General features: G+C 54.1%; 1 protein-coding gene across 1 annotated transcript in view; it reads left to right on the top strand.

Moving 5' to 3' along the window:
* Positions 1 to 19055, top strand: part of GREB1 (growth regulating estrogen receptor binding 1) — an 83257-nt gene that overhangs the window by 36940 nt on the left and 27262 nt on the right. The window contains exons 14-22 of the mRNA XM_075555823.1: positions 403 to 583; positions 2037 to 2232; positions 3627 to 3763; positions 8884 to 9223; positions 10653 to 10768; positions 12648 to 12847; positions 14427 to 14516; positions 16245 to 16855; positions 18406 to 18508. Of these exons, the coding sequence (XP_075411938.1) occupies positions 403 to 583; positions 2037 to 2232; positions 3627 to 3763; positions 8884 to 9223; positions 10653 to 10768; positions 12648 to 12847; positions 14427 to 14516; positions 16245 to 16855; positions 18406 to 18508 (1974 nt within the window). The remainder of the gene's footprint in view (positions 1 to 402; positions 584 to 2036; positions 2233 to 3626; positions 3764 to 8883; positions 9224 to 10652; positions 10769 to 12647; positions 12848 to 14426; positions 14517 to 16244; positions 16856 to 18405; positions 18509 to 19055) is intronic.

Genomic DNA, 19055 nt, shown 5'->3' with positions numbered 1-19055 from the left:
GGTGCGACTTCCCGTAACTCTCGTGCGTGTCCTGTGTGCTTTGGTGGGAGTTGATATTTAAGTGTACAACATTCAGAGTTACTGTCCTCACGCACAAGATTAACCCCGGAGTGGTACCTGTGACGCTCAGTTTTACTTCATGCCTGGAAGCAGCTGCTCCATGAAGCCGGCTTTTCTGCTGTGGATCAGGACATCCCCCCACCCCACCCCACCCCACCCCACCCCCGTGCCCCAGCATCCTGACCATGAAGGCTTAGATGATAGTCCTTTGGTAAGAGTCCCTTTCCCCGTCTCCTCTGTCTCAGTCATCTGGGTAGACTTGGGCCCCAGCACACTGCCCGGCGTATCAGAGATGCTTGAGTGAGTGTTTGAAGTGTCTGACGCGTTTTTACTGTGTTTCAGGGGTCTTGCTGGAGCTTGGCTTGGAGAAGGCGCACATGACCAAGCAGAGAGTAGAACAGTATGTTTTGAAGCTAGATGCGGAGGCTCACACAAAATTTAAGGCCTTTCTGCAAAACTCCTTTCAGAATCCGCATACCCTCTTTGTCCTAATCCACGACCATGCCCACTGGGATCTTGTGAGGTTAGAGTGACTTGGTGTATGACAAGGCTGTCCTTTGCTGTGTGGATGAAGCTTGGGGCTGGGGCTGGGGCTGGGAAAGATGCGTGATGTTGGGTTGGGAGGTCAGGAATCTGCAAGCAGATGGGGTGAGGTTTTCAGGCTCTTCAAGCTGGGGCCTATCACAGGAGAAATTTTCCACAAGGAGAAACAAATGCCAGAGAGGGACAGTGTCTCACTGCAAGTCACGGGCAGGGGGTCGAGCGGGTGGGGGTGGGAACCAGTGACACTCGGCCTGGTCTAGCACCAAGTCCCCTGAATTTCAGCCTGCCCAGCCTTTTCTGTGCCCTCCTTGTCAACAGAGGAGGCTGGCTTGTAGCTCAGCCCAGGCCACTCCCTGAATCAGGCTGCCACCAAGTCGGGGTTCCATTTCCTCTGTGGGGCACTGTATGGACTCAGTTACAATGAGCATAGTCAGTGCCCGGTGAATTTCACTAGGAGCCTGATGGGGCTTTGTGGCCGTTGTCTGTGAGAACAGCCTTGGGGTTGGGTTTGGACACTGCTGCTGAGGCAGGCAAGGAGAAGCTGGGGGGCTGCGGGGGAGAGGTTTACAGTGCAGGGTGGGTTTTAAACATCCCGCAATGATGTAACAGTTACATTGTAACTCTTACAGTGGCGATAGGTTTCTCTGCCTCCCACCAAAGGCTAAGCCCTGATTGCCCCTTTCACTGGATGTACTTGAGTCCCCGGAGCCCTAGCCCACTGCCACCTAGTCGGTGCCGACTCACTGCAACCTGCAGAGTTTCTGAGGCTGTGACTCTTCAAGGGAGCAGACAGTCTTGTCTTTCTCTCTCAGAGTGGCTAGCATGAGGGATGGGGGGTGTTGAACCCCCGACGTTGTGGTTAGCAGCCCAATGTCAAGCCAAAGCAGCTCCTGGGGGTGGGGGGGTTGCTGCTTAAGCTGAGACCATTATCCCACAAGGAGGAAGGGTCTGAGCTGGGCCCGCCTTCCAGCCCTTTGTCCCGAATACGTGCCTTTTCCTTGACCACGGCCGTGTTCCCGAGCTCTTCCGCCGTGTAGCTGCTCCTCCGTCATCTCCATGTCAGGAGGGTTGGAAGGAAAAGGCTTTCAGGGACAGTGTGCACACAGATTGGGCCGGAGCAAGAAGGCGATGTGTTGGTTCAGAGACACAGGGCCAAAGGGGTAGACGGATTGTGCAGCTCTGGGCAGCCTTCTATAGGAGCTGCTGCCCCCACTCCCCACACCCCAGTCCTTTCCTGTGTAACGGCTCTCGGCTGGTCCCTGAGGGACCCCTGAAATTCATTCTTTGTTTCCGTTCCTCCTTCCCCTCATCAGGGAGAGAGCCATGGGTGGCCGGTGATGCATGCATTCCAGGGCTTTGTTGGTGTGGAAAGGTGGGATTGCTGGTTTGGGAATGCCCCTCACTGTTTCTTCTCTCCCATTCCCTCCCCTCAGTAGCGCCGTTCATAATCTCTACTCTCCAAGTGACCCGTCGGTGGGCGTGGTGGACAGATTGCTGAACTGCAGGGAGGTGAAGGAGGCTCCCAACATCGTGACCCTGCACGTGACTTCCTTCCCGTACGCCTTGCAGACGCAGCACACCCTCATCAGCCCGTACAATGAGATCCACTGGCCGGCCTCCTGCAGCAATGTGAGTGCCCCCAGCCTGGGCCCCAGGCTTTTGCAATTCTGCATGGACCCTTGAGTTTGGGGAAAATGTTGTTTTGACTGAAAAAAAAAATCATGATTGATATCACTGTGCATCAAGCAGATTCCAGCCTCTTGGACCCTTGATTCAACCTGGAAATAAATTTTAACCTTTCCACACACCCGTGGGAACCTTTTCCGCAGTGTATCCACTGGTCCCTCTGTTGCAGTCAGGTTTGGCATGTTCCCCAGAACTGGCTGGAGCTCTCTGACCCTCTAAGCAGCAGCTCCATGGTAGAGAGTAGAGGGTCAAGGAGTTAAGGGTAGACCCCTAGAAAAGTGAGGGGCTTGGGGTTCCATATGGAGGGACCCCAAGTTTACCTAGAAGGCTTCCTCGACATGCCTCCTGTGTTTCCTGTCCCCACACTCTGAAGCATTGGGTCCAAAATCTCCTTCCTCAAACCAAACACATATCCTCATTGCCTAGTAAGTTCTATTTTAGCTTATTACCTGTCTTTTTCTGGTCAAAAGAGGAGACCCGAAGAGTTCTGATCCTTTGAGGACCCCTGGGTGGTTGAAGGAGCAACTGCAACATGCTGGACTTTCAGGGTGGCTCAGAGTCATCTGAGGAGCTTTGGAAAACACTGATTCCTGGCCCCCATCCTGCAAACCAAGCATAAAAATAAGAATCACAGTTGTTTATAAAGCTCCTACCCTGTGCCACGCACTGTCTTAGGGCCTTGTGCATCTGGAGCTGTTCCGGAAGCACGTGCTGGGCTGATTCCTGCTTTGTCCTTGGGGAAACGAGGCAGCGGGAGGGAGAGGGCCCTTCCTTAAAGGCTTTGCAGACAGGAGGCTTGATCTGGGTGGTCGGGCCTCCCTATCCTCTGGGCCTTTGTATTTTGAACAGCTGGCCCCGATTTTGCTGTGCTCTGATGTTGGAGAAGCACCAGTCTTAGTTGGGGCAGGAATTGTTGCCAGCATGAATCAAGTTAGCTAAGTCTATATTTATTCCTATTAATTTTAATAACAGTGGGGTGCGAGTTCTCCGATTAGCGTATTCCCAAGATCAGTTCATACTTGTGGAAAGAAGCAATTTTAATAGAGGAAATTGTGTATGTATGTGCATAGTTTTACGAGAGCTGGGATTTCTTCTTGGGGAAGACATTGGGACCACTTGCCTCCGGACACTGGGAACCTTTGACCAAGGGCTGTGCAGCATCTTGAAGGACGAAGCAGTATTTTGTCTGGATTGGGAAGGAGGGGAAATTTCTAAAGTGCCTTACAAGGCACTGCCTTACAAGGCTAGCCCACCACCTGCCTGCCTGGCACAGACAGGTACCTCGGCTCTCCCGGGGAATGCCGGGTTTGCGTGACTGCTGCTCCTCTCTGTTTCAGGGAGTGGACTTGTACCCCGAAAGTAAGAAGTACTTTGGGCTGTCAGAGTTCATTGAGTCCACCCTTTCCGGACACAGCCTCCCCTTGCTCCGATACGACAGTTCCTTCGAGGCCATGGTCACCGCGTTAGGCAAAAGGTACTCTTCTCTCTCGGAAGTCCAAGGGCCAGCCTTCCAGGAGGTGTGAGCAGTGGCTGGCGGGCTCCTGCAAAGGGATTCACCCTCTCTCCCTTTCTGGGTGATTCAGTCCCTCCATTCGAGGGACCCTGGTTTATGCCTTGTCCTGAGTCTGGGTTCCTTTGTATCAGTGGTGACACTGTCCTACTGCTGCCTTAGGAAACTTTAGAGGGGGGAATCCACAGACCCATGCTGGAATGAGGAATTATAAATGTGAGAACCAAGGGAGGCCAAGTTGATGGTGTGTGTGTGTGTGTGTGTGTGTTGCCCCAAATCCTGAAGGTCGCAGCAGTCACTATGACTGGCTTCATTCTTTTATATCCTCCACGTATTGTCTACGGAGTGCTTGTTTCGGGTCATACGTTGTTCCAAGAATCCCCCTTTCTCCGTCTTATCCGGCCCTCATGATGACGGCGTTGCTTTTATCCCTATTTTGCAAATGAAGAAACACAGGTGCACAGAGACAGCACCCCACCTCCCAAAGCCCTTGGGGACTTTCTCAGGCCCCGCATCCAGCAAGTGACCGAAGCGATATGAACAAAGCTCAACTCCAGAGCTTGTCTCCTTCCCCCTTCCCAGAGACCCGTGAGCTATTCTCGGAGGCTGCCGATTTGCAGAAGAGGGAGCTGAGCCTGGGTGAGCTCGAGGAATTGCCGACACCTGCGGTTTGAGTGTGGAGAGCCAGCTCAGGCCTGTCTTTTGACAAAAGGAGTGACTCTGCCGCCACACTTGTTAGACAGAGGGTGAACCGGCAGTGGCTCCGTCAGGGTGTGCCAGGAGCTCTGCCGTGATTGTGTGTGAACAGCCGTTAAGGTAAAAAGGTCCCCACGGTCAAGGCGGTGTGCAAAAGTTCCACTCGGAAAGGAGGTGTTCTTTTTTATGCATTGTACCATGACCATTCTCAGGGGCTTCAGTGAGCCCGGCCAGGAGAAGGCTCCAGCGCAATGCCTCCTTGCACTTACCGCACAGACTCCTGTATACGCCCAGCTCTTCAGCATGTTTTTATGGTAAAATGAGGTGCCTCGGCTGACATTCGGGTCAGCTTATACGTGAGTGTATACGGTATTTACGTGTTCCCCAGAACATGCCTTGAGAAACCCAACTTTTTGATGCCTTCCAGCTCTGTGATGATGACAGGAGAAGAGTCGGTCAGTCGTCAGGCCTCTGTCAGTCTGGGTAGACTAGAGAAACAAATTCACGGAGACTCATATGTATATAAGAAAGAGCTTTATATACAAGAACAATTGAATATTGAGAAAATATCCCAGCCAAGTCCAGATCAACTCTGTAAGTCCAATAAACCCTTAGGTCTGATACCAATCTAGAAAGTCCTCTTCAGACTCACAAAATACATTCAATGAGGCCAAATGCAGGAAGATTGCAGGTCAGTGAGTTGGAAGTCTTGTGGATCCAGTGGTGTTGTAAGCATCTCAGCACTGGCAGGGTTTCCTACTTGGCTTCTCCAGCTCCAGAGGTCTGGTTGTATCAGGGTAGGTCCATATGGTTTCTCCAGCTCCCAGGGTGTAGCACCGTGTGTCTTGTCAGTAGAGCATCTCTCAGGGAGTGAGCAGAGAGAGAGACATGACCCACCTCCAAGGAGGAAAATACAGGAGTTCCCAGAATCCTCAGGGGGAAGGCCATACTCACAGAGAGGCCTCATTCGCTATGACCTGATTGACAGACTAGACTCCACCCCTTTACTCTTAATCCTCTCAAGTCCCAGATTGACACCAGGTAATGTAACTACCACACAGCCATTTCCCAACTCATGGATTGGCAGCTGGGCTCTTAAAATCGTTTGGGGCTGACAGGGAGGCTGAGAGAGGTACTCTGCAGCCCCTGCCCTGCTTCCCAGCCGCTTCTGACGGCAGCTGCATGTGCTGAGTGCTGACTGTGCTTTAGACCGTGGGTTGAGCCCATTTCCCACGGAATATCAAGGTCACACATCTGAGCTAGGAAGTGGGATAAAATGTTTCCTCTCAAAAGGCCACAGGTAGTGCTGACAAAGTTGGAGGACGGGCCGGGGAAGCCTCTGGCACGGCGGCACAGTGAACTCTTCTGCGGTATTGCAGTTACAAACGAGAGCTGCCGTGAGCATGCACGTGCGAAGCTTCGTGCAGACAGGTGCGTCAGTTCTCCTCCGCCAGCATCTCGTGCTGCAAGCGCTGGGCTCTGCGGTAGGCGTGGGTTTAATTTTTTAAGAAACCGTTGAACTGTTTTCCAAAATAGCTGGGCACTTTACATTTCCATCAGTGCTCTAGAGTTCTGCCTGCCCCTCCTCCTCTCCAGGACTTGGTATGATCAGCGTTTTCAGTGTGCCATCTTCCCCTAGGTGTGTGGCAGCATCTCAGCCTAGTCTTGAGTTTCCTCTGCTCAGCGACTCATAATCACTCACCCGCCACGCACCTGTCTCTGTGGATTGTCTCCGGATGCACCGACCCTGGTCGTGATGAAATAGTCCTAGTGTGGGTTCTTTGCTCGGAAACGTCGTCTTTGATCTGACAATTCAGTTATTTCACTTTTCTTTTGACGAGTGTGAACATGTTTTGTGTTTTTCTATCCTTTTACCCTGTTTTTGTTCTTGGAAGTCAGTTTCTTATAGATAACAGACAGTTTGGGGTCCTGTTTGCAAAAATCCATTCTGACCACCTGAACCTTCATTGTTACATTTTCATGTTTTTTCCCCTTCTCATTCTATCATCTGTGTCTTTTCTGCATCAACTTTGATGGATGAATATTTCCCTCTTCTTTCTTGGCCGTGTTTTCCTGTTTCTTTATACCTGGTGCTTGTTTATTGGCTGTACAACTGTGAACTTGACCTCATGTGCTGGATATGAGCGAGCTCTGGTGGTCGTGGGGTTACTCCTTGGGCTGCGATCCGCATGTTGGGCAGTTCGAAACCACCAGCAGCTCCTTGGGAGAAAGACTGGGTTTTCTACTTCTGGAAACAGTCTCAGAAACCCACAGGGGTCTCTGTGGGTTTGCACTGACTAGATGGCAGTGGGTTTGGGTTTTTCTTGGTGCTGGATATATCTTGAATTCTTATAAAGCTTCCAAAGTTTTCTTCTTAGACCTAGTTCCTTGAAAATAGCAATATCTTGCTTTTACTCTCTGTGTGGATCCACATAGTATTTCGTCTAGGCCTAACTCGGCCCCACCGGTGAGGCACAGCCGTCTTCATTCTCCACAAGATCCCTGAATGCTTGTGTTTTCAATGTGGTGGTGGGAACAGTGGCAGTTCCCTATATGGGCTTCAGATTATTTCCACCAAGGTTCTTAGTTGGGTCTTTGCTGGACTCTGGGCACTTGCCTCACACAAGGGTTATTCAGGTGAAGGTGTGAGGGGCACCCTCTGCAGTCCTTGAGAGTCCTCGGTCCAGCGTCTCTCTCTGCTTTGGTCCTTCGTCCTGTGAACACCGGCTACTTTGGTCTGCTTTCACTTCCAGCATCTCTGGCTGTGACCACTGGCTTTGCCTGGCCTCCTCCCTCAACAGCACAGCCGAGGAAGACTTTCAGAGGCTAGAGATTCACCGACGTTTTTCTGGACACAGTGTTTCCTTGCTGAATAGCTAGTCTTGAAGGGCTGTCAGATCCCCTATTTGTTCAGTTTTTCCGCTGTCGCAGTCACTGGAGACATCCAGTCCCTGCTCTCCTCCGTGTTGGTCACAAACACAAGTCTCCGCTCATCCTTTGAGCAAAGTGGAATGCCGGCATTTTCCACGTTGGTGGATGACCTCTCAGAATTCACAGCGTCTGTAGGTGAACTCTGTCCCCAGCCCTACATGCCAGCAGTGAAGGGAAGGAAGAGCCACACACCCGGAGGACTTTTATGACCTTGCTCAAGGGGACAGACCAGCGACCATCCCAGCTGGGCAGTGAGGAGAGGACGTTTCCCACACATTTTTTGGCCAGCCTGCAAGACAAAGTGAGGTGGTCTCTGGGCCAGACGGTCCATTTCGTGTCCTATTCCATGGAGCCGTGTCTTCCCGAGACAACGTTGGTCGCGGCAAGCTTTCTAGGGAGACTTGCGCTTATACAAGCCATGCCGTAGTGGAGGCATCAGGCGAGAGAGGGAACAACGAGCGGGACAAAGCAGCAGGGCACTGTCACAGTGGCGTTCGACGCTGTCAGAGATGCTGTTGGCCAGGTGATCCGGCCACGCCAGTGGGAACTCAGGTGGCACGGTGGTCGTCGGAACAGCATGGCCGTGTTAAGGTTCCTATCTTGGTGGGTCAAGAAACTATATTTGTTCCCCCAAAGCCACTGAGTCAAGGACCCTCTTTCTAGCTAAGTGCATGTTTTATGCAAGAGCGTTTTGTAGAAAGGACCCAGGTTGCTCATCCCTGCTGAGAAGCACTGGAGTTTCCCAGTGAGCCGTGGGGCCTGCTTCCAACAGCCAGGTTGGAGATGTTCCACAGGGCATGCCCGTGGAAGCAGTAGCCCCGTTGATGTACCTGCACGGGGTTACCTTCAGTAAAGTAACCGAGGCTTCTGCATTCTTGGTTTGGCTGGAGAGGTTCTGGTTTGTCATTCATCTGGTGACAGCACGTGTGGTTGCATTGCTAAGAACTTCCCATCGTCACTGAATGCAGAGGCCGTCTCACGAAGCGTGGGGCGGTCCCACACGATTTCAGATAGGTTTGTGGTGGCTCCACTCATAATGCTGATCGTGACTGGTGCTCTTATTTCTAGTTGAAAACTTGGGCACATTGCCTAATTTGTCCCCCCAATGTCAAGTAAGCTGATACTCGCTGGCTACATAGACCGGCCTGGAAATGATTCATTGGGCAAACGTTTACCGAGTGGCTACTATGTAAGTGAAGAACAGAAAGAACAACGAAAATGGACCTTTTTGTTTCTTAGCTGGAAACATCACGTAGCTTGTAAAAGGGGAAAAGGGGATGCAAGGCCCGAATAGCTGACTTTGATAGGCATTTGGGAAATAAAATTTGGGAGTCACTTGGGCGTTGTCTGTACTTGTCACCAACCTGGCAGACTGCCAGGGTCGCTTCTTGGCAGGGGCTCCGTTGGGGTGCACCACGCCTGGTCCCAGACGGACGGACGGCCCCTTTGCGTTGCAGGTTCCCCCGCCTGCACAGCGCGGTGATCAGGACCTTTGTCCTGGTGCAGCACTACGCGGCGGCCTTGATGGCCGCGAGCGGCCTTTCTCAGATGAAGAACTACACGTCGGTGGAGACGCTGGAGATCACCCAGAACCTCCTCAGCTCCTCTAAGCAGTGCCCCTGCGGCCACGGGCTCATGGTCCTGCTGCGGGTCCCGTGCTCGCCCCTGGCGGCCGTGGCCTACGAGCGGCTCTCCCACGTGCGGGAGCGGCTGGCCTTAGAAGAGCACTTCGAAATCATCCTGGGCAGCCCCAGCGCGGGCGTCACCGTGGGGAGACACTTCCTGCAGCAGCTCAAGGTGGGTGGCGAAGTGGGGGGGATGAGGAGTAGGGATGTGGAGACAGCCAGCTCCCAGGATCTGGCCGCCCCCCAGCCTCCTCTCTGACCCCTTCCTGAGGTGCATTTCTCAGTTCAGTGGGGCCAGATCACTTACTCACGTTCTCTCCTCTCCTCCCACCCCTGGGTCTTTCTTCCCTGGGCAGTGTTTCAAGCCTTCTTTCGGTTCACTGGGAGCCGCAGTGAGGACTCAGGCTGCGATTCGCAAGGTCAGCAGTTGGAAACTGCTAGATGCTCCACACGAGAAAGACAGGGGGTTCTACCCCCGTCCAGAGTTACAGCCCCAGAAACCCGCAGGGTAGTTCTACCCTGTCTGTCCTGTGGGCAGGTGATAAGTAGGCATCCGCTCGGTGGCCATGAGCTTGGTTGGTTTGTGTGTCGATTGCTTCCAGGCCTTCAAAACTCAGCCTGCTGCCTGCGCTTCTGGCAGGAAGCTTCCCTCTTCCCCACAAAGCGGTCTGACGTCCCCATTGCCACAGCCCCCTGTGCCCACAGCTGTCATAGTGGCCTCCCTGTCATCTGACGCCCCGCCCCCTGGTGGTGGAAGACAAGGGCCACACTCCACAGACCGCCTTTTCCTACATGCCTCACATTTAGGAAATGTGTGAGCACGCATGCACATATATGTGTGCCTGCCACCTAGTAGGGTCTCACTAAATCCACGAACCCCAGACCAAACTCGCTGCCATCGAGTCATAGCGACCCTACAGGACAGGGTCGAACTGCCCCTGTGGGTTTCTGAGATTGTCACTCGCTATGGGCGCAGAAAGCCCTGTCTTTCTCGCATGGAGCAGCTGGTGATTTGGAAAGGCTGACCTTGCTGTTAGCAGCCCAGTGCTTCTCCACAGTGGCACCGGCGGGGGGGGGGGGGGGGGGCTAAGAAGCCTGCGGGTGAGGGGACACACCAAGGGCTAGAGCGAGAGTATTGAACAAAGGAGCGGGGACTATGAATGAACGACGCGACAGCCTCATGGAGAGAACACTGAGAACATTGGAGAAAATATGCTTTGGCTAGGGAAACCGTCAGCTCTCTTGCAAAGAAGCAGCCGGCCACCTCATCGATCTTTTCTGAATACTGGTGACGTCCAGGCACTGCCCGCGGGAGCCAGGATGCAGTGGGGACCTAGAAGCTGTGCTTGCTTGTAGAATTAGAAACCTGCCATTTGGGTCAACAGACATCTCAGAGAATTTTAAGCTGACGATGCTGCTGCCATTTGGTGCTGGTATGCTGGTTCAGGCTCATAGCGACACTGTGTGACACAGAGCCAATGGTGTTCAGTCTGGCGCCATCCTCACAGCGGGTGACATCTAGAAGGGGACGCCCGGCACCACCCGCCGGTTGCTGGGGAGCCAGGAGTCTCACCCCTCCTTCTCTTGATGATTGCCTGCAGGAGTGGCAGCGCATTGACGATGCCGAGTGGAGGCCTCAGACGTACCTGGAGCTAGAGGGCTTGCCCTGCATCCTGATCCTCAGCGGGATGGATCCGCACGGAGAATCCCTGCCCAGGTGAGTGTGCACAGGTGTGTGCACACACGCACACCTCCCGGGGGGGCCTTTGACGAACCAGCAGAGCAGTGAAGGGAGTTGACCGGTGGGCCTGGCTCACCACTGTGAGGCCTGTCAGGTCGGGGCTGGAACTCCGGACCTTGAGAGGCACCCTCCGCACTCTGTCTTTATCTCACTCCAAGTCACCGCCAAAGAGTCAGTCCCGGCACACAGCGACCCCACGGACAGGGGTAGAACTGCCCATATGGGTTTCAGGAGACTAACTCAGCAGTTCTCAACCTGTGGGTCTTGACCCCTTTGGGGGTTGAACAACACTTTCATAGGGGTCCCCTAAGACCATTGGAAAAAACACCTATTTCCGATGGTCTTGGGAACCATGACACCGTTCCTCTATTCGTCTGCAGGCGGGTCTGCCCGCATGCAGATATGCTGGTCTGGTGAGAAAGAAGCTATCTCAACCTTCCTACAGACATTGGCTTTTTATGCAGACCGTGGCAAAATGTAGCGATATAGTTTACTGTTGTTATATGAAGACTGTTACCCATGCTTCAAGACAACATTTCACTTATTTGTAATTAGAAATAAACATTTCACAGTATATAATTACATATTATTTTTGTGATTCATCACTATGCTTTCATGATGTTCAATTTGTAACAATGAAAATACATCCTGCATATCAGATATGTCCATGACGATTCATAACAGTAGCAAAATGACAGTGATGAAGTAGCAACAAAAATAATGTTATGGTTGGGAGGTCACTACTACATAAGGATCTATATGAAAGGGTTACTGCATTAGGAAGATTGTGAACCCCGGTCTACCTCTTTGTGAACATCAGTGGCTTTGATGTCCATTTGCCAGCAGGTGGCAGCAGAGTGTCTGAGGGAAGGGCTGCTGGCCTTCCTGTTGAACAAGCCAGGTGTGGGCTCTATGTGGGGCTATTTGTGGAGGGAGAGAGGGAGGGCCCTGCAGCCAGAGCTAGGCTTCCCGCCTCCATCAGTGTACACTATTGGTGGTCACAGTGGGTATGTGGCAGGGACAGTCATGCCACATCACCTCTGGGGTCCAGGCTGCTGCTGAGCGTCAATTCCCACCACCAGCAGCAGGGCCCCTCTGTAGACCGAATGAATAAACAGTCACGACTATCGATCCAATTCCAACAGACAGCACCTCTGTGGGAAAGAGTAGAACTGCCCCCAGAGGGCCTCCTCTTTCTCCTACAATGCGGTGGGTGGTTGTGAACTGCTGACCTTGTAGTCATCAGCCTAGGGCGTACCCCACCATGTCATGAGGGTCCCTGTCCATCTAGAAGAGACCCGTGAATACCTGTTGAAAAGATGCTGTGTTAGTCCTGTGGACTAAAGAGACAAATTCATGGACACTTGTGTGTGTAAAAAAAAAGTTTTATATAAAAGAGCAATGGTATATTGAGAAAACACCCCAGCCCAGTCCAGATCAAGTTCGTAAGTCTGATATTTAGCCCATATGTCCAATACTGGTCTATAAATTCCTCTTCAGATTCACACAACACAGGCATTGACGCCAAATGCAGGAAGATCACAGGCCAGTGGGTGGAAAGTCTTATGGATCCAGTGGTGGTGGGTGGAAGCATCTCAGCACTGGCATGGGTCTCAATGAAGCTCCTCCAGCTTCAGGACTCTGGCTCCATCAGTATCACTCCATGTGGCTTGTCAACAGGAATGTCAAACAGAGAATGAGAGAATGGGTCTGGCCTCCAGCAAGCTATTGATCTCTGTCCACCCATCAAGTTGTGACCTGATTGACAGGCGAGGCTCCACCCCTTCACTCCTTATAGTCTCAAGTTGACATGCGATGATGTAACTCCCGCAGACACTCTCCTGTTCCCTCCTAGGTCTTTAAGGTACTGCGACCTGCGTCTGATAAACTCCTCCTGCCTAGTGAGGACGGCCCTGGAGCAGGAGCTCGGCCTGGCTGCCTACTTTGTGAGTAACGAGGTTCCCTCGGAGAAGGGGGCCGTGAATGAGGCCCCCGAGAGCGATGCTGAGAAGCTGAGCAGCACCGACAATGAGGATGAGGAGCTGATGACCGAAGGTGAGGGGCGGCCTGCTCTGTCCCCCCTGCTCCTGCTCCCAGACCTCTCGGGGCTCTCCTGGAGGCAGCAGTGCTTGCAGGTAGAATGCGGTGCCCCACGTCCCTTTGCTCCCACTGCATGGGCAGCTCGCCCACAGCCCGCATGTGTGAGTTCTTGCCACGTCTCTGATGGAGGAATTGGCAAAACACTCACTGAACTCCGCTTCCCACCCTGCTGCGCTCCGGTGGGGCAGGTGGTGGGAGTGAGTGGCCGTTCCTGTCGTTCTTCCTAGCTCCAGGGTTTGTACCGGAGCGGGAAGAGAACGGAGATCTCGTAGGGTTCACTCAGGTTCAGGCTTCATGGGCCCAAAATACTCATTGGCGTAAGATGACCGTGCTTCTGTCCTGTGTGTGAATCGACTCCACAGTGTGCCGTTCGTTACTGAGGGGGGGCACACAGGCCTGTCTCATTTGCAGACTCTCAAAGCCCAACACCGTGTTTTTAATCAGCCAGAGAAATCCGCAGGGTGCTTGGCTGCGGTGAACAGCGAGGCTGGGCAGCACAGGGAGCTGATGACAAACAGGGCGTGCGTGCGTGTGTGCATGTGCGTGTGTGTGTGTGGAGAGATAAGGGAGCCAGTGGTAGCAGAGGCGACCTCCGCCCCGACGCCAGTCCGTCCGTCCCCCACTCTGCTCACTCACCGTGCGGCCTTCCATAGGTCCTGCCCTCTCCTGCCCTCCCATGGCCCCTCTGTCAGCAGATAGGGAGGAAGAGATGTGCCCTGCCCACTTCCCTGTGGCTGTAGAGCTCTTTCAGGGACAAGAAGGTGGCCCCAATGGACGTGTTCAGGCTGCCCACTGCCGGTGGGGTAAATCCACTGCCCCCTGGCTTTTCATGAGCCCCTCGCAGCTCTCCCGCCCCAGAGGCTGCATCCTGGGCTCCCCAGGCTGCTGACCGTGCCAACCTTGCCACTGCTCCTGCTCCCACCATGCTCCTTGTCACCTCCCATGCTCTCCCCACCCCCATCCCCTTCCATTACTTGAAGTTCTCACTCCCCCCACCCTTTACTTGCCAACTCCTCTGGGACCTTCCGGACTCTCTGTACGTGCTTTCCCTTCTTCACACGGCGTGGCCGTTTGGCCTCTTGGCTTCTGGGAAATCATTGATGCACAAAGCCAGCTGGTGTCAAGTCAGTTTAGGCACCTAGAAAAACCACCTGCATGGCAGAGCAGGGCTTACAGTGACTGGGTTAGCAGGGCAGAACCTCCGGCTTCGCCGCCGCCACCGCTGCTGCTGCTGCACCTGGAAAGGAATCCCACTGCTAACTCTGGGGAGAGGCAGATGCTTAACTGTCTGCGCACCGGGGATTCCTAACTCCTCCCCCAGGTCCTGGTGTAGGGGCTCCCCTGGCCTGCGAGTACCTCCGTGTTGGCTGCCATTGCCCCCTGCTCCTCAGTTCGCAGTCAGGGTACCTGGAAATGGCTGCTGACCAGACAGAAGGATGGACGGGCGGACGGAGGTGCACCATGAGCGGGCTTTACGTGCCACAGCCTCCCAAGTCGATGCGATGATGCGCTATTGGTGTTTGTTTTGGAACAGGCTCCGCCTCCGAGAAGAGGAGCCCTGTGAAGCGGGAAAGGTCTTGCTCGCACGACTCAGCCGCCTCCTCTCTGTCCTCGAGAGCCTCTGGTGAGTCTGTCCCCAGGGCTGGGATGGGAAAGGAAAGGAGATCTTATAAGAGCTGGCTCTTCTCGGTGGGCGTCTGAGAACTTGCAGTCAGAGTGTTTCTTGATTGGCATCAGAGAACACGGCACTCTGGGCAAGACGGGAAGGCTCGGTGGCGCCGTGTCTCGGGAGCAGAGCGTGGCCTGTGCCTCTTGTGGTGGCCTGGGCTGCAGGCGGGGAACGATCCGTTAGAAAGGCTGACCACCCACCACTGCCCACCCTGCGCAGCTGGCAGGGCGGGGACTCACTGCGCCCCTGCAGGAGAGGCGCCACAGGGGAGCTGTTCTTGTTGAATCTGATGACCAGAACCTGACACTAGATTTCTCGGGGGCGGGGGGGAAGGGGGACAGCAAAAGACCACACATGTTCACTTGAGTCCTGAACACCAGAAATTCCTATTTGGTGATGGGGGCAGGGGATGTGAATTGAAAGCCTGCGGTCTAAGATAGGGGGCGGGGCTCCTCCGGTCTCCCCGACCAGGTGCTACCAACATAGATAAAGCAGTACCACCTGGCTTTCCAGCTGCAGACAAGGACAGAGAATCTGTGAGTCCGGACATGGAAAGGTCAATGCAGGATGGGCCCTGCCCTCATTGGCCATCGTGAGAACGAGGCAGTAGGTGTTAGTGTTGTTTTTATACTCACAGGTTCACACTGCATGTTGGTGATGTGTTCAGGAAGTAATCATCTTGCTCAGGTAGAGCAGGCTAGCGGTGAGGTCACCTGTGGCCCCGGAAGGTTTCATAGAGCGGAGGACTGACTGTCCACGCGGCTTTTGTTGAGTAGGCTCCTCGAGCATCCAGTGACTGTCAATAGCCGTGGGTCCCCAGGTAGGTCTTTCTGAGGCAGCTAGGAGCACTTGGGCCAGTCAGAGACTTCGCAGTGAGTGCCAGCAGCCCCTGTCTGATGAGCAAGTCGGCCCTTGCGCCAGGCTGCGAGTCAGACCGGTGTCAGTCCAGATCTCATGGCAGCTAGTCAAGTGCGTGTCTTAGTCACTAGTAAACAGTGTACCACATTTCCTCGTGTATAAGTTGAGCTTTCCAGCACGTTTTTGTGGTAAAATTATGAGCCTCGGCTGATCAACAGGTCGGCTTATACTCAAGATACTTCCAGACGCATCCGAAACACCGTCTGCAGAGCTACGGTGATCACAATAGCACTGCTTTGATGTGTGTGCCCACGTGTGACTACGGACCGTTGTGAGCACCTCACATTTGTAAGATAGCACATGGTACAGAGGTTGGATCACTAACAGGGTGGTATGGAAGCCAGGTATTGGGACTGCCTTGAACGGGAACACTGTTACAGCCCACTGTGTCCTGTGGGTGCCCCCCAGCACATTTGTGCTGGAGCACAAGGGATGTATTCTCCTGAGGTGAGCAAGGAGGAGGGGGTCCCAGGGCACCACATGTCCAGGGGGGTGAGGGTCAGGAAGCCGGAGCGGACAGGGAAGAGGCCGTGGGAATGGGTGGGGGGAGGTCTAGGATGTCATGGGACCAGGCCATCCCAGCTGAGGGGCCCTGGCTCTTCCCTTGGCTTTTTCCCACACTCCAGCAGTGGAAGTTCATGAGCAATTGCCAGTCAAGGACAAGTGCAGGTAACGGGTGCTGCGGAGCGAGGCATAGCTTGTGCGTGTGTGCCCAGTGACTCTTGGGACTCCGCAGCGTGGCTGACCAGGTGCATCTCTCCGCAGGTGCGGCGTGGTGTGGGGAGCCCTCCGTCCAGCCGGTGGCGCCGGTCCAGGGAGAGCAGGCCAGATCACCACAGCCCTGTGGCCTGTCCGAAGAGGCCCCGGGCCCCGGGGACAAACCGAGGCGCCGGGTGAGTCCAGGCTCTCAGTCTGCCCTCAGCCGGCACAGCCCTGGGCTGGTCCCGCAGCCTGACTCGGGCCCCCAGGCCGGCCAGCGGCATGTGCACGTGTCGTCCTCCCAGCTGTCCCCGTCCTCCGGCTCCTGCTCGTCCACGGCGGCGCCCACGTGCCTCCTGCACGCCGCGCAGTGCTCCATCGCCAGGGCCCGCCGCCAGCCGCCCATCGTCTTCCTGCCCAAGCTGGTGTACGACCTGGTCACTGCCACGGACAGCAGCAGCCTGCCCAAGGCCGCCTCGCTCCTGCCCGCCCACTCGGTCATGTGGGCCAGCTCCTTCCGCCCGCTGCTGAGCAAGATGATGACGTCCACCGAGCAGTCTCTCTACTACCGCCAGTGGACGGTGCCCCGACCCAGCCACATGGACTACAGCAACCGCTCCGAGAACCGCATGGACAGCTTCCACCCCCGCAGGCTGCTGCTCAGCGGGCCCCCTCAGGTGCGTCCACTGCCGGCGCTGCCAGCCTCCCTCCCCGCACATGGCAGGGTCCACTCCTGGGTTAGGCACCCTCTCCCCTGGTTCGCTCTCTCTGCCTTTCCCATGGGGCATTGCAGGGTGGCTGCCCACCGGCTGGGCAGCCTCCTTTGATACCAGTTTCTGGTGACTTTCTCGGTCCTCCGGGGGGTGTCTGAGGGTCCCATGTGGTCTGACCGCAAGCCTTCAATAAGCCCCCGGGGAAACCTTTTCCTCGAACTCTGCAAAGCTCTCTCGTTTGTGGGGTGCTTCCACTCTCTTAGCTCCCCTGGTTGGGTCTTCATATCTTCCCCCTTTAAAGTTAGTTTTTCATTAACGTTGACTTGTCCCCGTGAATCAGCTCTTGGACCACCAACTTGAAGACACATCCCTAGAGGTGGGAGGGAGGGTCCCCGACTAACCCACAGGTGCCTCTTGAACCAAAGGTCGTCCAGGCTAAGGCTGACAGTACCGTCAGTGCACTCGCCTGGTGCTGGGCTGAGGGACTTAGGGACTCTGGGGTAGAGGAAGAAAGAGGAGGAAGAAAAGTAATTTTCCTTCTCTCCCTAAGCTTTTGTTAGGTTGCTGTGGGGTCCGTTACAGCCCAGGGCGGCCCTGTGCACAGCAGAAAGAAGCACTGTGCGGCTCTGCACCCTCCTCCTGTGTGCTCCTATGCCTGGGCCACGGGCACAGCCATGGCGTCTGTCAGCCCATCCTCTCCTCCACTGACCCTCCGCTTTACAAAGCATGGTGTCCTGCTCCAGGGACTGGTCTCTCCATCCTTGCCTCCAAGGAGCACTCTGGCCATACCGCTTCTAAGACCCACTTGTCTGTCCTTTCAGCACTCTCCAGCATCTCGCTGCAAACACATAGATTCTTCTTCAGTCTTCCTTATTCAGTGTCCAGCTTTCATTGAATAGTTGCTTTTGCATAGTCAACGAAACACAAGTAAACATCTTTCTGGTAGTCTCAGCTCTGAGCCAAGATCCACTGATATCAGCAGTGATATCCCTTGGTCCACGTCCTCTCTGAATCCAGTCTGAACCTCTGGCCACTCCCTGTCAACATACTGCTGCTTCCGTTGCTGGAGGAGAGAACTGATTCATTGCATGTTTTTTCTAACATAATACATTTTCTTATCTTATTACACCCATATCAATTATTACAGCAGTAATTATTTTCCATTCGTGTTAAGACTCCTTTTAGATTGTGTTACATCACATATTATACGCTCATGTTTTTAAAAGCAACTTTTATTTAAAGATAAAGTCCTTGGCTGGCCAGGGCCGGGAGCCCCATCTACAGCGATTTGTAAGCAGGCAGGCTTTCTGCTTACAGGAGAGTGTGCTGTTAGCTTGCTGTGCTTTCCTTAGGACCCCCTTCCTTCAGATGTCTGTGTCTGGGTGCTTGTTTGAACCTAAGGAGACCTGTAAATGCGGCAGAGGCCACGAGGCCCCTGCCACGTGTTTCAGAGAGTGCCTGGCGTGTTCAGAGAGGGCTCGTTGACCGTGGTTCTTCTCTGAATGTCCGTACAGATTGGGAAGACAGGGGCCTACCTGCAGTTCCTCAGGATTTTGTCCAGAATGCTCATTCGGCTGACGGAAGTAGATGTGTACGACGAAGAAGAAATCAATGCCAGTAAGCCATCCGCTTGGAATCCTCGGTAGTCAATTGGGTCACAGAAGGAACTCTTGGTAGATTGATGATCGAAATCATCCCCAGGGCTTCAGCCGTGTGGCTCAGTGTGAGACTAGTACTCAAAATACTAATATTAAAACAACAACAAACGCGTCACAGGCGTGTCTGCCTTATGTGCTAGATGCTTTCCACAAAGTACCAAATTTGTCCTTTCGTGCCATGCCACAAGTTCGGTGCTTTCCCGATAGGGAGCATGTTCAGGACCTCTGCTGGGAGGCGGTGGAGCTAGAATTAAACAGGTCCTGATGGATGCTTCCAGAAAGTGGAATGATCCATCAGAAGGGACTTCGGCTTCTTTGGAATTTATTTCCTGCCCAGGCAAGTGAGCACACAGCAGGTGACACATGAGGAAACCCTTTTCTCCTTGTTCATGGACAGAATCCAGCCCAATCAAGGAGACTTGTTTGCTCTGATGGTAAAACATGTCCCCCACTTCCTCTTCCTGGGGCCCTCCCAGGGGCAAATGAAGCTTTCTTTCCCTTCGAGA

This window comes from Tenrec ecaudatus, chromosome 8, assembly GCF_050624435.1.
Source record: "Tenrec ecaudatus isolate mTenEca1 chromosome 8, mTenEca1.hap1, whole genome shotgun sequence".
NCBI lineage: Eukaryota > Metazoa > Chordata > Mammalia > Afrosoricida > Tenrecidae > Tenrec > Tenrec ecaudatus.
This window is presented reverse-complemented; position numbering and strand designations above follow the sequence as displayed.